We start from the raw sequence: 15,140 nt of genomic DNA, 5'->3' as shown, positions 1-15,140 counted from the left end.
GCTTCAGATCGGCGCAGTGCACCAGCCGCAGTGGCCATTGGAGGGTGAACCAACGGCAAAAGGAAGACCTTTCTCTCTGTCTCTCTCTCTCTCTCTCACTGTCCACTCTGTCTGTCAAAAAAAAAAAAAAGTAGTGGAACAGCTGGGGTTTGAACTGGCACTCTGACCTTTGATGCCAGTATTGCAAGCGGTAGCTTAACCTGCTGCACCACAATGCCAGCCCCAAGGAGATAGTTTTAATTTCCATTTTAGAGATGATAAAATTGAGGCAACGAATGTTTAAATCACCTGCCCAGAGTCTCCCAGCTCCCCAGAATTCAGCCGAGGTGTTCAGAGCCCTGAGACAGCACTGGTCACTGTCACACAAGAGCGGGGGCTCTGGTGCCATGGCCCAGTTTGGATGCACAGCTCTGCCCTCTGTGTGTTCCCGAAGGCCCCACAAGGTGTGATGTGGAAAGCACCTGCATGCAAGAGGTGCTTCAGAAGCGATGGCTGTTGTGGTGTCATTGTTTAGAGGGAGGGGCAGACTGTGCCACGGGCAGTGGGAGCTGGGCTCACCTCCAGAAGGCATGGAAAGCATGTGCGCCTCACTGAGCCCCCTGGCAGAAGTCAGCACTCCTAGAGATTCGCGGAGTGTGGACCGTGTTAGCATCCTCCAAACATGCGGCGCCTGCAGGTTGTGTCCGTCTGGGCAAGCAGAGTCCCTCCCACCAGATTTTGAATCTCAGTAAGAGGTGGACTTGGGACAACCCTGGGGGTCCAGCAGCAGGCGCTGATGGTCTCACAGTTCTGGAGAGGGGGAGTCTGGGACCAAGGCATGGCAGGGCTGCTTCCCTCGAGGCTCAGGGAGACCTGCTCCCCACCGCCACCACCACTACCCCCAAGCCTCTGGAGGGTTGCAGATGCGTCACCCTCGCTGCCTCCATCCTCACACCGGTCCTCTCTGTGTGCGTGTGTCCAGGTCCTCTTTTGCGTAGGACACCAGTCTTTCTGGGCCAGTGCCCACCCCAGTGATCACGCTTTCACCAGACTGCATCTGTGAAGACCCTGTCTCCAAATGAGGTCCCATATTGAGGTCCTAGGGTTTAGGACTCCAAACAGTGGTCTGTCAAGGGACACAGTTCAACCTGTGTCCTCCTCTAACCCTGGAGAAATCACCGTCAGGTGAGCTCAGAGAACAGGGAGGTGAGCGAGAGCATCTCCCTCATGGAGAGTGTGAGCCTGGTGACCTGCTTGTGTTGCTAGCAGCAGCGCAGGTGAACCCCCTCCCACAGCCTTGGGGGCACTTGGGTCCCGGAGGGGAGGAGGCACCCTGGGTGGGCACCTGCACTCTGCAGTCCGAAGCAGGCTCTTCCTCTTGGGCCTTGGGCTCATCACCTTCATTTCTCCTCCCTCCCTCCCACTCTCCCTTCCTTCCTTTCAAGATAGGAATGATTTCTTCTCTTATGTCAAAGTCAGAACCGGTTTCGGCACCTCTTCTCTGCCAGGTTAGCTCACTCTTTTGCCACCTGCAGGGTATTTTCTTTGTTTTTCTGCCAATACTTCCACATGGATGGACGAAAGGGGGTGGCACAGGCTGTGTCCCTTTCTTTTATGGGTGTGATCTGTAGGTTGCATTTAAACCCAGCTCATGCCTTCAGGTCTCAGTTTCTCAGTTTGTAACACAAGTATGAACAGTGCCTATCTTTTGTGAGTGGTTATCTCAATAAAATAACCTACATGGATTCCCATGCAAGCCATGCATTGAGTGCTAGAGGATAAAATGAGCCATTGGCCATAGAGAAGTACTGGTCTGCAGGGTACACTGTTGACCTTGGGTTTGAGCCTGGCCCATTGCCACCTCCACAGGACTCTCACCTCTAAACCCCACCCTTCCAGGCTGTGCAGGGCCAGGTGGGAGCTGTAAATAAGTATGTTGGACTTGATGAGTGTGTGGTGACAGTGCAGTAATTGTGATGATGGTGGTGGTGACGACCATGATAGTGGTGGTGACAGTGATGTTGGCAATGCTGATGGTGGTGGTCATGACAATGGTGGTAGTGGTGTTGGTGAGGGTGATGATGTTGATAGCAGTGATGGTGGTGGTGGTGGTGGTGATGCTGACGATGATGGTGATAGTGTTGGTTGTGGTGAGGATGATGAGGATGATGAGGATGATGATGGTGGTGATGGTAATGATGTGAGAATTATGATGATAATAACAGTGATGGACATTTTTCTATAGAGTCTAGATTTAAATGAGATAATCAATTGATGATGTTCTCTTTCTGTTAAGGACAAAAGGAGTTATTCTTGCCCTGTGTGTGAAAAGTCTTTTTCAGAAGACCGATTGATAAAGTCACACATCAAGACCAACCATCCTGGTAAGGTCCAACATTTACAATGGGAAAATAATTTGAAATGCTTATGTTTATTTTAGGACACAGCACTGTAGATCAGTTGTGAAGACGGATGGGTGCTTGGGTACAGGGAGGCTAGCTGTTGTCTCTATTACAGCGGGGGAGGGGTGCTTGGGTACAGTGGGGCTAGCTGTTGTCTCTGTTACAGCTGGGGAGTTCTCTAATGGTTTCATGTTACCTTGTTGTCTTTAGATGCAGCTTTCTCTGCCTGCCCTGCAGTCTTGGTGACCTCCCCTTCCTTTTTTCACTGTGAACTTTGAGTGGCTTTTTTTTTTTTTTTTTTGAGTGGTCATGGACGGTATGGGTCTGACTTAGATCTTTCTTTGTCTTATGCTTTGCCCTTATGATAAGTTTGTGTTAACTCAGAGTGGTGGTTTACAAGGGGTGCTGGCTCCCCTGCAGACGGAGGAGCCTCCAGAGTTGGGGCGACTGTCTCTGCGGTCCCTTCGCATCCCACACTGCCTGGGGGGTGGACGCACCAGCCACCTGGGCATCTATGCCTTATCCCTTCTGTTCTTGTTGCCTGAGACAGTTTCCCTCCTGTTCTGCCTTGTTCATTTCTGTACATTCTTTAAGTTCCCTCTCAGAGCCCTGCCCTTGGTAGGCTTCTGTGGTTCTCAGCCCGGATGAGGGTCCCCCAGCTCCCCAGGGCCACATTCATGGTGCCTGCGAGAACAGACATGGGTGCTGTGTTCTGTAAGTAAGAAAAAGGCTGCAGGGACCTCTGTCTTTGTTCATGCCTCCTTTCTCTTTTCCTTTATTTCTGTGTCTGCTCTTGGTGTCGTGAACTGACACGTTGATTATAAATGGTAAGGAATAAATCCAAAGGGATGAGCAGTGTTTTGTCTGGGAGTTGTTGGAGCCTGTGTGGTTCTGTCAGGGCCTGGTTCTGACCCTCTGTGTTCACCTGTGTCCTAAGTGGCCACTGGCCCAATGGGAGCTGGGGATAGTCACTTACAATGGCCAGTCCTTGCCTATAGACAGATGGAAGGCACTCTTTTGCTATGGAAAATCCAGAACATGAAAATACTTGGTGGCCGGCGCCGCAGCTCACTAGGCTAATCCTCCGCCTAGCGGCGCCGGCACCCCGGGTTCTAGTCCCGGTCAGGGCGCCGGATTCTGTCCCGGTTGCCCCTCTTCCAGGCCAGCTCTCTGCTGTGGCCAGGGAGTGCAGTGGAGGATGGCCCAACTGCTTGGGCCCTGCACCCCATGGGAGACCAGGATAAGTACCTGGTTCCTGCCATCAGATCAGCGCAGTGCGCCGGCCGCAGCTTGCCGGCCTCGGCAGCCACTGGAGGGTGAACCAGTGGCAAAAGGAAGACCTTTCTCTCTGTCTCTCTCTCACTGTCCACTCTGCCTGTCAAAAAAAAAAAAAAAAAAAAACTTGGAAAAAATATATATGGACTCTTCCCATTTATCCATAACTCAGCCAAACAGTTATCTACGTTTTGACACTCATTTCATGCATCTACCACATAGTTTCTTTTTTTGTAGAACATTTCAAAATGTATCCAAGACGTCCTCTAGTTGCCCCAACTGAGAAAACTTGAGAATGCCTCTGCCCCTGTTCAGGTGTTTGTCAGGATGACCAGCGTGCTACCAGTGAAACAAGCAGGGTCAGCAAGAACTCCTCGCCCCTCCCTCGGGCCCACCCACTCACAGCGTTCCCTTTGACCAGGGTGGTTTCTCCTTTGTCGGTTGGCTGAGTCCCGGCATTTCTGTTGAGTGGTGGTGTCCCTCCATGTGTGTAAGGTGCACCTCCCTGGGATTTCCCCCGTGACGTTGCCTGGGGGGAAGAGACCGAGCTTCCCCTCCCGTAGTCTGTGTTTGCCTGATCACTGGCAGTACTGTTTCTCCACTCCCCCACTCCCCCCCCATCTTTTACATTAACGGCTGTTGGGACTTGGGACTTAATTCAATGCTGGTGCAGCATTTTAGGCAAAAATCCTACCTGTGATCCCCTGAGGCTCACCTCTTTTTTTTTCTTCTTCTTTTTTCTTCCCTCCCTCCCTCCCCCTCCCTCCCTCCCTCTCTCTCTCTCTCTCTTTCTTTCTTTTTAAAAGCAAGATTTATTAGAGTCAAAGACCTCCAACCAGAGTGGCATGGGGGGGGGGGGGCTCCAAGAGAGGAAAAAACCCAAAGGACCCCATGGCACTGTTTTTTTATGATTTATTTATTTATTTGAAAATTAGAGTTATACAAAGAGAGAACAAGAGGCAGAGAGAGAGAGAGAGGTGTTCCATCTGCTGGTTCACTCCCCAGTTGGCCGCAATGGCCAGAGCTGAACTGATCCGAAGCCAAGAGCCTGGAGCTTCTAACAGGTCTTCCACTTGGGCCGTCTTCCACTGCTTTCCCAGGCCGTAGCAGAGAGCTAGATTGGAAGTGGAGCAGCCGGGACTCAAACCAGCGCCCATATGGGATGCTGGCACTGCAGGCCGCAGCTTTACCCGCCATGCCATAGTGCCAGCCCCAAGCACTGGGGATTTTAAGTACAGTTTTGAAGAAAAAAAAACTTGACAATCAGACTGACGTCCAGTTACTGGGTGGGGACAGAACCCATCAGAAGACCTGATTTACAGCTTGCTTATGATAAAACAAAAAGCCATCCAAAAGGGTGCAATAGATAACTTGCTTTCACAGTAAACTGTGATCACCACTCCCTTGCTATTCTCATGATGAATTTGGAGATCCCTAAGGAAGGAGGGCAGACATTTTGTTCTTGCTAAAGATAAAGATAACCTTTTGGGAGGGAAGCAAGCATTCTACACCCCAAATTCCGCTAAGACCACCCTTACTCCCTATTAACCCATCTGTCTCCTCACATCCCACCTGCAGAAGAATGGTCCCTAACATCTGTTAGGGGACTGGGTGATGATCTCTGTGGCTGCTTCACTGGGAAGGGGGTCTAGACAGGGTTCCAGCAGGAGTATCCAGGGGGATGCAGTGCCAGCTTGCCGAAACTGCTTCCATCCGAGGTTTTATGTGCATGGTCACCTAGAATTTCACTGTTTCACGTCTGGAGAAAATAAATCTAACAAGCAGTCGAAACTTCCAGGATCTAAAACAAAGGACAGAGAGGACCTAAGAAAGATGCTGTCTAAACCACAAGCAAGTTTTCCCATTGAGAGGCAAATAGAAACTGACAGAAGGGGCCTGATAATAATCAGGTGGGCTTTAAGGCCTGGCCAGGTGTGAGGCCCTGACCTGTCTACCTCTTCACATGGGGTACGGGAAGAGACATCCTAAGGGAGGTGTGAACCTCTTCAGGGAGGCACCCTGTTGACTTCCATTACCTAGCTGGCCTTGGGAGGAGAGCTGGCTCAGAGAGAGGCAGGTGGCATCTCTAAAAGGAAAACATTGGTTAGTTAATACTCAGTTCTGCCTGCAATGTTGCTGCCCCTACTTGGCCATCCGCTCTACAGTGGTGGTTACTTTGGAAGCTGAGCCGAGTGAAGGGCCTTGCAGCTTAGAGCCAACAAGGCCTGCGGCTCTGACCTGGGAGTCCTTCGACTCCAGAGCAGGTCTGTTTCTGGTGACCCAGCTCCTGGCTGGCAGAGCTGCCAGAGCTCTTCACAAGCTGACTTCTGCTGAATCCCTGACTTTCCACATGGAAAAGCAAGGCAGGGGGCTGGCTTGCTGGGCCTCCTTGGTGGCAGATCGCTGTAAAGCAGCGTTTAACTGGCCTCTACCTGTCCTTACATTGCTGCTGCCGCCTAGCTTTCTCCTCCTCCTGGTTTTTATTAAAACAGGCCAGGGGAGACCTTTAAGAGGATGCAAGTCAAGGGGGTGCTCTGTCCCATCTCTGATCTCTGGTGGCTTAAACTGGAAGTCTGTAGGCACAGGCAAGTTCTGACAGTGGTTTTTCTGGGAGGTAGACAGTGCCCATGAGGAAAGCTATGTCCACACTTCACAACTTTCTCTCCCTTTGCCTGCTCTGAAATGGAGGTTTTGACTGCTTACCGTGCCCGTGGCAAAGTAAAGCTAGCATGAGGCTCACCCATCGGCGCCATCCCGAGGTCTGTCTGTGCGGAGCGTGCACGGGGTCCTTGGCCCCTGTGATTGCCCCTGCCTTTCTTCCAGAGGTCTCCATGAGCACCATTTCCGAGGTCCTCGGGAGGAGGGTTCAGCTGAAAGGGCTGATTGGAAAGAGAGCCATGAAGTGCCCGTACTGTGATTTCTACTTCATGAAGAACGGCTCAGACCTTCAGCGCCACATCTGGGCTCACGAAGGTGAGTGCTGGCCTTTGCACACGGAGCTCCCCTTTGACTCCTGTGCCGCTGGACCACATCTGCAGAGTGCTCCTGGAGGAAGCCGTGTCCTCCTGTCCCCTGCCGTTTCTTTAGAACACAGAGGCGTGCCCATCAGCCGGCTGGCGGCGGTGGGGTGGTTTAGATCAGGACTTCATGACTGCACTGGCAGTGGGTGCAGGTGTGCCCTTCCTCAGGCCCTCGTAGTTATCATGCCATCAGGGAGCAGCAAGCACGGGTCCGAGAATGGGAAACCCCTGTGCCTGCCACGGTGCACTGCCTATGGCAGGCATTGAGGACCTGGTGGCTCACAACTGGGTGAAGGTGAGGAGGGCAGCAGGATCCCCCAGTCCCCACGGTGTCTTCAGCCACGTTGGGGAGGAGTCAGAGGGTGGAAAGTGGAGTGGGAGGAGGAACAGGGGCTTGCATGTGCGGCGTTGGTGAGGGCTGCTCCCTGGGACTCTGGGCAGTTGGGAGTCTATGCTGTGCTGCAGGCAGCAGGCCCCACCTCATCTTCTCCCCCAGATAGGAATGAGCCCTCCTCCCACTCTCTGCTCCTCACCCCTCGTGCCCAGAATGAGGGTGGGACCTGCGGGGCCAGGAAAAGCCCCTCCGCACCTCTGCAGTGAGCCCCTTTCTGCTGGCTGGGAGCCTGGAGCGCTGCAGACGGGAAAATCAGCTGAGGAGACAAGGATGGAGGCGTGGGAGTTTTCCGTGACAGGGACGAAAGTGATCTGTCCCCAGGCCCCAGGGAGGGAGCTGTTAGGAGAGACCCCCCAGCTCAGTGAAAGGAAGGGTATCCCATAGAGCAGGACCCTGGCGAAGGCAGAGGTGCTGAGACCGACGCCTAGGTCAGGAGATGGCTTCTTGGGTTCCCAGCATTTATTGAACTCAACCGGCTGCCAGGCAGTGAGCTCAGTGCTTCACCCCCATTCTCTGATTTACCTTAGAGGTAGGTGCTGTGACCTCGTTTTACCTATGAGGTGACAGGCCAGGGTCACACAGCTAGCAGTAGCGGGTAGGGATCCGGACCCATGCCGCTCCCTGTCCCTTCTCCACCGGCCGCGCTGACATCGGGAAGCATGCAGCAGGTGTGTGTGCACCTGTTAGTTCCTGTCACGACGTTGAGGCATCCGTAGCCGCAGTTTGCTTGGCAAAGGAGGTGGAGGCACACGCATGTGCCTGGAGGGCAGGTTTTGGCGCCCACGGGAGGCACGGGGAGCCGACCCCGATGGAGGCGCACGGAGCCCAGGTTGCTGAAGACTCTAGGGGTCTAAAGGCATCAGGCTGTGTGGTTGTGCTCACGTGAGAGACTCCAGGCTCTGGAGGGACAGAGGGCTGGGTTCAAATCCTGCCCTCACCACTTCAGAGCTGTGGGATGGGACAAAGAATCCAGTTTGTCTAAACTCAGTTTACTTACCTATGAACTAGGACTGTGAGCTACTTTGGGATGTGCTGCAAGGATGGATGAGATAATTCATGTAAATTAATAACTGTTACATGTGATGACATGCGATGTGTCTGTAAATTAATAACTGTTACATGTGATGACATGTGATGTGTTTGTAAATTAATAACTGTTACATGTGATGACATGCGATGTGTCTGTAAATTAATAACTGTTACATGTGATGATGTGTGACGTGTCTGTAAGTTAATAACTGTTACATGTGATGACGCGTGATGTGTCTGTAAATTAATGTTGCATGTGATGACGTGTGATGTGTCTGTAAATTAATAACTGTTACATGTGATGACATGCGATGTGTCTGTAAATTAATAACTGTTACATGTGATGATGTGTGACGTGTCTGTAAGTTAATAACTGTTACATGTGATGACGCGTGACGTGTCTGTAAATTAATGTTGCATGTGATGACGTGTGATGTGTCTGTAAATTAATAACTGTTACATGTGATGACATGTGATGTGTTTGTAAATTAATAACTGTTACATGTGATGACAGGCGATGTGTCTGTAAATTAATAACTGTTACATGTGATGACACGTGACGTGTCTAAATTAATAACCATTACATGTGATGACACACGACATGTCTGTAAATTAATAACTGTTACATGTGATGACGCGCAATGTGTGTGAAAATATCCCAGCATTTTAAACAACTTCAGGATGGTGACAGATGTTCACCTATGAGTTTCTTTGATGAGGCCCTGCAAGTCGAAAAAGCAGGTCTGTACTCCCAGGGCAGTGTTTGGGGCCCTTGGGGTTGATCTCTGCACCGTAACACTTCCTGCCCTCTGCATACTCTCAAAGTAGAACAGGGAACTAAAGAAGCAGAGATTAAAAAAAATCAAGAGAAAAAGAAACGCAGAGTTGTCGCTGTTGTCATATAGGCTGTCTGTGTAGAAGTTTGGCTTACACGTGACGTGTGTCCCTCAGGGGATCTGAACTCTGCTGCAGGTCCCATGGAGAGCAAGAGGGTGGGTCAGAAGTGGGTCTCGGTGGGTGGGAGTGAGAGAACTTGGAGTAGATGGTGTCTCAGGGCCCTGTGGTGGGCCAGCGCCGAGCTGAGGACAGTCCAGAGTTTGGACACCTGGCCTGTCTGCACCAGAGTCTCCCTCCGGCTCCCTCAGCACACGTGACCGGAGAGTGCGGGGCTGCAGAACCGTCGGGCGACTCTGCACGGCGGCACAGCCGGCCAGTGGGAGGGGAAGCCGTGAGTGGAGATACTCCTTCAAGCCCTGGGTAGCTGTGCTTGGCGCGTCTCCTTGCAGGCACAGCAGGAACAGAAGTTAGGAATTTGGCTTCTCCAGGATGGGGAGCATTCTTGAGGTCTGTGAGCCTTCTAGAAGGGCACCTGGCCGTGCAGTAGCTGAGCAGAGTTCAGCCGTTCAGACACTGATATGATGTGTGGAGAGTCGGCGTCCCTGAGCCGTGTCCCGCCATTGTGGTCTGTGCGGCTTCTCCATGGTAGGCAGAGTCCTGAGCCGTCTGCAGCTTTGACCTGGTGTTGAAACACCTGGTGGGCAGCACACAGTGCAGTAATGTGAGCTCACTCCAGGCCACAGCCCTGCTTTCAGGAGAGTGTGTTATTAATGAGCAGCCCAGAACAGGGGTCACGGGGTCCAGAAGGTTCCTTGGGAGGTGGCTGTTGGTCCCATCTCTTGACAAACATGGGAACTGGTTCATGGTCACAAAGGCTGGTGGTGCTTGTGGTTAGATTACATCACTTTGCTCTCCAGAAACCCAGCCCAGGGCTGTGCTTTGCACAGGCCACAAAGTGTGTTGGGCTGATGTGTGCACCTGAGCTCTGAGCCCCAGGATGCATCCACAGCCTCTTTAAAGCCCTGGTTTCCTCAGGTGTGGAGCCAGATGCAGTGTGGATAGCAGGTGCAAGTGCTTGGTTCATTAAGAATTGTCTGATACGTCCCTGTGTTCAGATTCGTGGACCCCTCTGTCGTCCCCATAGCACATCACAGCCTGTTTGCTTGTCTGTGGCTCCCAGTGGATGTGGAGGTGGGCACCAGCTATCTCAGGTCCAGGATTAACCCTCAGTAGGGATTTGCTGAACGCAAGATGAGTTGCATGCCAATACGCTGCCGTGGTCTCAGTCCCTAGCCCAACAACTGCCAGCACGGTAAAGCTTTGTTTTATGAAGTCAAGCAGGCTTTCACATCTGATCCTGGGTGCCTGATCCCATTGGTTTTTGCAGAGGCCCTTGGCGCCTTTAATTTGTTAAGTTTAATGCAGTTTATTGAATGTAATGACCGTGTGCCCTGAAAGTTGCTCAGGGCCTCTGTCCTCAAGGAGTTCCCAGAGCATCAGGAGAGGCGGACGGGAAGAGCTCACTGTAACCGGCACTGCCCACTCCAGCCAGCTGAGTTACGGGACTTGGGAGCGCTGGCAGGGAACTGGGGAGAGCCACTTGGGAAGGTCAGAGAAGGCTGCAGGTGGAGGCACCTGGGAGACCCAGGCTGGAGGAGCCTCCCAGACGGAGGGAGCAGCTGGGTAGGTGCCAGGCACGGGAATGGATGTGGCATGTTGGGGACCAGCAGGTGCACTCTTTCATCCAGACAGACACTTCGCGTTGTTTGTCTGCTCTCTTGGAGTCTGTACGCGTCAATGTCCATATTTACAGAATGGCATATGTGTGTCCCCCGGTAGGTGTGAAGCCCTTCAAATGTTCCTTGTGTGAATACGCAACTCGTAGCAAGAGCAACCTCAAGGCTCACATGAATCGTCACAGCACTGAGAAGACCCACCTGTGCGACATGTGTGGCAAGAAATTCAAGTCGAAAGGGACGCTGAAAAGTCACAAGCTCCTGCACACGGCTGATGGTGAGTGGCCAGGCTCCGTGCGTGGTGGGAAGCTGGAGTTCCCGGGGCGGAAGCCACTGTGTGTCTTTCAGAACTGACACAAGGGCAGTGGAGTCCTAGCCCGTCTTCCTCCCGCCCGTGCTCAGTCCTGGGGCAGCCTGTGGCTCCCAGCACTAGTGGGGTTGGGCGGTCACTGTCCGAGCATGTGGGGGCTGGGGCACAGAGAGGGACACTGCTGCAGGGAGCTGGGCATCCTTGCTTCCAGAAGTTTCTCCCCAGCCTGAGGACTGTGAGGGGCAACCTTGGTCACACCCGGCTTGACGTGTCATCCAGGCTGCCCCCTGTGTGCAGTCCAAAGTGGGGCTCAGCCTAAAATATGAACAATGGTGGGGGGCTGGCGTGGCACAGCAGGCTAATCCACTTCCTGCAATGCTGGCCTCACACAGGAGCACCATTCAGAGTCCTGGCTGCTGCACTTCCTATCCAGCTCCCTGCTGATGCCCTGGGGAAGCAGCAGAGGACCTGAGTGCTTGGCCCCTGCCACCATGTGGGAGACCTGGATGGAGTTCCTGGCTCCTGGCTTCAGCCTAGCCCAACCCTGGCTGTTGCTGCCATTTGGGGAGTGAACCAGTGGATGAAAGATCTCTCTTTTCAAATAAATAGATAAATCTTTTAAAAATGTAAAAAGCAATAGAAGACAAACAGCACCCAGGCAGATTTGAGCCTGATAAGGGACAGTTCACGGGTTTCTTATTTCCTTTGGATCCACTGTGTGTCATCCGCGAAGGCAGGGTCTGTGGATAACAGTTCTGCAAAGCTGAGGACCCTGATGGCCAGGGGAACACAGGTGCAGTGACGGACGTGCCGGGACCCTGGGCAGGAGGATGAGCCCGAGGTGGGCCCAGTGTCTGGGAAGGGCTGTCTCTGTGCACTGCGTAGAACAGGAGAAGGCTTGCTCTCTGAGCCAGGAAAGGGCTTCACGGCTTTGCACTTCACTTACAAACCCTGTCTGTGGGAGGGACCAGTGCCTACTCCACGAATCAGATGGACAAGCTTTGCTTAGAAATTTACTGTTGTTTTAGCACAGTTACATACAAAAATCGGGATTGGGTGTTTAAATCAAAGTTATTTTGGGCCCAGCGCCGTGGCTCACTTGGCTAATCCTCCGCCTGTGGTGCCGGCATCCCAAATGGGCACCGGGTTCTAGTCCTGGTTGCTTCTCGTCCAGTCCAGCTCTCTGCTGTGGCTGAGGAAGGCAGTGGAGGATGGCCCAAGTGCTTGGGCCCTGCACCCACGTGGGAGACCAGGAAGAAGCACCTAGCTCCTGGCTTTGGATCTGTGCAGCGCCGGCTGTAGCAGCCATTTGGGGGGTGAACCAACGGAAGGAAGACCTTTCTCTCTCTCTCTCTCTCTCTCTCACTGTCTGTAACTCTACCTGTCAAATAAATAAAAAAAAATCTTTAAAAAAAAATAAATCAAAGTTATTTCAACAGTGACTTAATTTCAGAACTTAGGGCACGGTATAGCTACTGAGTCCCACCCTTACTGTGAGAGTGTTCTGGGCACCAGTCACGTTGTGGGTGCAAGGTCACAGCTTGGGGAGGGTTCGGTTGAGCTTCAGGGACTTATTGGAAAGCTGAATGCTTGGCTGGGATTCGTCAGGGTTCAGGGTTGAAGCTTACGGCTGAGCTCTTGTAAAACTTGAGCAGGTGCTCTCTAAAAAAACCATCATCAAAATAAAACAGGCAGTGGCTATGATGGCCGTAAAGGCACTGGGGCCGTGTGGTTGTTCATGAACCGTGACCTCCACAAACAGTGAGCCTCACTGACCCCTGTGTACCCCCTCAAGTCCTCCGGACATGTAGAGAATCTGTCTCTTGAGCCAGGGGAGTCTGGAGTGTCCGCAGCTGTGTCACAGGGACCGTAAGGGGTGTGCTGGCCTCACGCCTGGTTCAGTGGGCTGGGCGGTGGGCAGAGAGCAGACAGGGTGCTGTCTAATCAGAGGAGTGCGGCCGGTGTGACGCCCTGGGCCTGTCCTGCCTCTCAGGAATGGGGCTGAGGCCCCCTGACAGGAAGGCGCACCCCACCGTTGCCCGGGTTTCCTCCTGCTCTCTGGCTGCCCCTCCCCACGTCTTCTTCTGGGTCCTCCTTGTCTCTGATCCCTACATCTTGGAAGGCCTGGGGCTCAGCCCCTGGCTGCTTTCCTCTCGTACTCACAGCCCAGGTGATCTCTCTAGGCCTCAAACACTGTTCATGTCACAGGCCTCCCAGGTGGGACATTGGCCGTGTGCTCTCCCCCGGGCTCAGTGCTGCGTCCGTGGCTGCCACTCAGGGTCTGCCCAGGGAGTCTGAGGGGCCCTACGCCTAGCAGGGCCCGCCTGAGCTCCTGTTCCTCCCCACAGCACGCCTCTTACCACCCGGCATCACCATACTTTGACAGGAGATGGTGAATAGTTAGGTTTTGACGACTTCTTCTGTGTGTTCTATTTCTTGCTCGTTGTTGTTGTTGCTTTTTTTGCTTTTACAAACCTTGGCAATCTGTGAAAGTCGGCCTTAAGCTCCCGCCTGTACAAAAGCAGGCAGATGTGGCCTGGGGCACTCCCATCTCTGCAAGGCAGCTCCGTGTCAGTCACTGGCATCAGAAACCTCGGGTCCGTCCTGGCAGTCGGTCTCATTCTCAGAGGGTCACCAGGGGTCCACCAGCCGAATCCCTGGAGTTCCCTCTTCAGCAGGGTCCGGTCTCCTCCCACCTCTCGCTGGGTCCCACAGCAGCCATGGTCATCTCTGTCCGCCGTTCCCTGCAGTGGCCTCCTGACTGCTCTCCCTGCGTCTACCCTTGTGCCCTGGGTCTTTCTCAGGGTAGCAGCTCCTTGAAACCCCGAGTTCAGAACCCTCCTCCAGACCTGCCACAGCCTGGGTGAACTTCCCAGCCCCACTCACCTCCTCGCGGGCCCTGCGGCCTCCTTCCTGCCCCTCCAGTGTGCCAGGTGCACACCCATCTCAGAGCCTTTGCCACAGCCCTTGGCCTCCTCCTGTCTCAGTGGATGCGTCAGTCTGGCCCTCCAGGGCTTTAGTGCAGCCATCTCTCAGCATGCCTCCCCCAGGCACTGTGCCCGTTTGAAAGTTCCTCCCACTTTTCTCCTTGGCTGGTCTTTCTCTGAGGGCCTGGACAATTTTCTTGCTAATAATGAATGTTCTGGGTTTTCTACTAAGCTCTGCAAGCAGGGATTTTTTTTTTTTTCTCCATTGGTTTTGTAGCCTTAGCACCCAGGACAGACCTAGCTCATAGTAGGTGCTTGATAAATTATTGCTAATTAAGTGGAAAAAAAGTAAAATGCCTAGCATAAAGTGCTTGTGATGTAGCAGTACTCAAAAATGCCAATTATTTTCCCAATTTCGTCTCTCAGATAATTGTGTTACATCAAATGCTTGAGAATTAAATATTTAAAAATATGGTCAAGGAAGTCGCTGTTAAATGAATCTTCTTGCATGCTTTAATGAAGTATAAAAGAATTGAGCAATTATCCTCTCCCGCACCTGCCTGTGGATTTAATGTTCCACATTTATTGGCTTATTTAACGTGATGGATCTCTGTTTGTGGCATCTGCATTTCCCAGAGGAACTCATTACTGTGCCACAGAAAGGCTGGGTCATTCTGGGTGAAGGTTTGCTCGTCGGTGCGTACAAAGGGAGGAACTGGTGCAGAACTGGCCAAACACTTTGCACAGAAGCCAGCGCATGTGAGAATCAGACGCAAAAGCCATGCTGTACCACGTTTCCCCTTTTGTAACATGAAACAAGGCCCACACGTGACGTGCAGTCTGTAGGTCGCCCCAGATTCTGCCCACCCGTGGCAGGTGGGGAAGGTTGTATCGTGCAGAGCCTTTGTGTGGTGTCATCACACAGGAGTTCTCTCCTCACGAAGTAGAATGCTATTTGAAGTTCAGTGCTGACTCCTAGGGGGCTCCTCCTCCCCCAGGCCAACCTGCACGCGCTGGAGTCTAAGCTAAAGAGGGCTTGCAGAGCCTTCACATTCTCCTGTGCTGGGTATAATTAGAGCCGCAGAGAGCCGAGAGCCGAGGGAGTGGTGCTCCCCCACCCCGCCCTTCTCCAGTTTACGAGGCGAGATCCCGTGGGTGCACCCTGACTATTCTGGGAGATGTGAGTACGGAGTTTTGTTCTGTCTTCCTCCCCTGCCCTCCAAAAAGCAAC

The 15,140-nt window shown here is 52.8% G+C and overlaps 1 protein-coding gene across 3 annotated transcripts in view; it reads left to right on the top strand.

Moving 5' to 3' along the window:
• The window catches only part of ZFAT (zinc finger and AT-hook domain containing), a 205,903-nt gene that overhangs the window by 99,712 nt on the left and 91,051 nt on the right, over positions 1–15,140 (top strand). For all 3 annotated transcript variants that reach the window (XM_070075863.1, XM_070075861.1, XM_070075862.1), the window contains exons 8-10: positions 2,276–2,363; positions 6,480–6,629; positions 10,776–10,949. In XM_070075863.1, coding sequence (XP_069931964.1) covers positions 2,276–2,363; positions 6,480–6,629; positions 10,776–10,949 — 412 coding nt within the window. The remainder of the gene's footprint in view (positions 1–2,275; positions 2,364–6,479; positions 6,630–10,775; positions 10,950–15,140) is intronic.

The sequence above is a fragment of the Oryctolagus cuniculus genome, chromosome 6 (genome assembly GCF_964237555.1).
Source record: "Oryctolagus cuniculus chromosome 6, mOryCun1.1, whole genome shotgun sequence".
In the NCBI taxonomy this organism is placed as follows: Eukaryota; Metazoa; Chordata; class Mammalia; order Lagomorpha; family Leporidae; genus Oryctolagus; species Oryctolagus cuniculus.
This window is presented reverse-complemented; position numbering and strand designations above follow the sequence as displayed.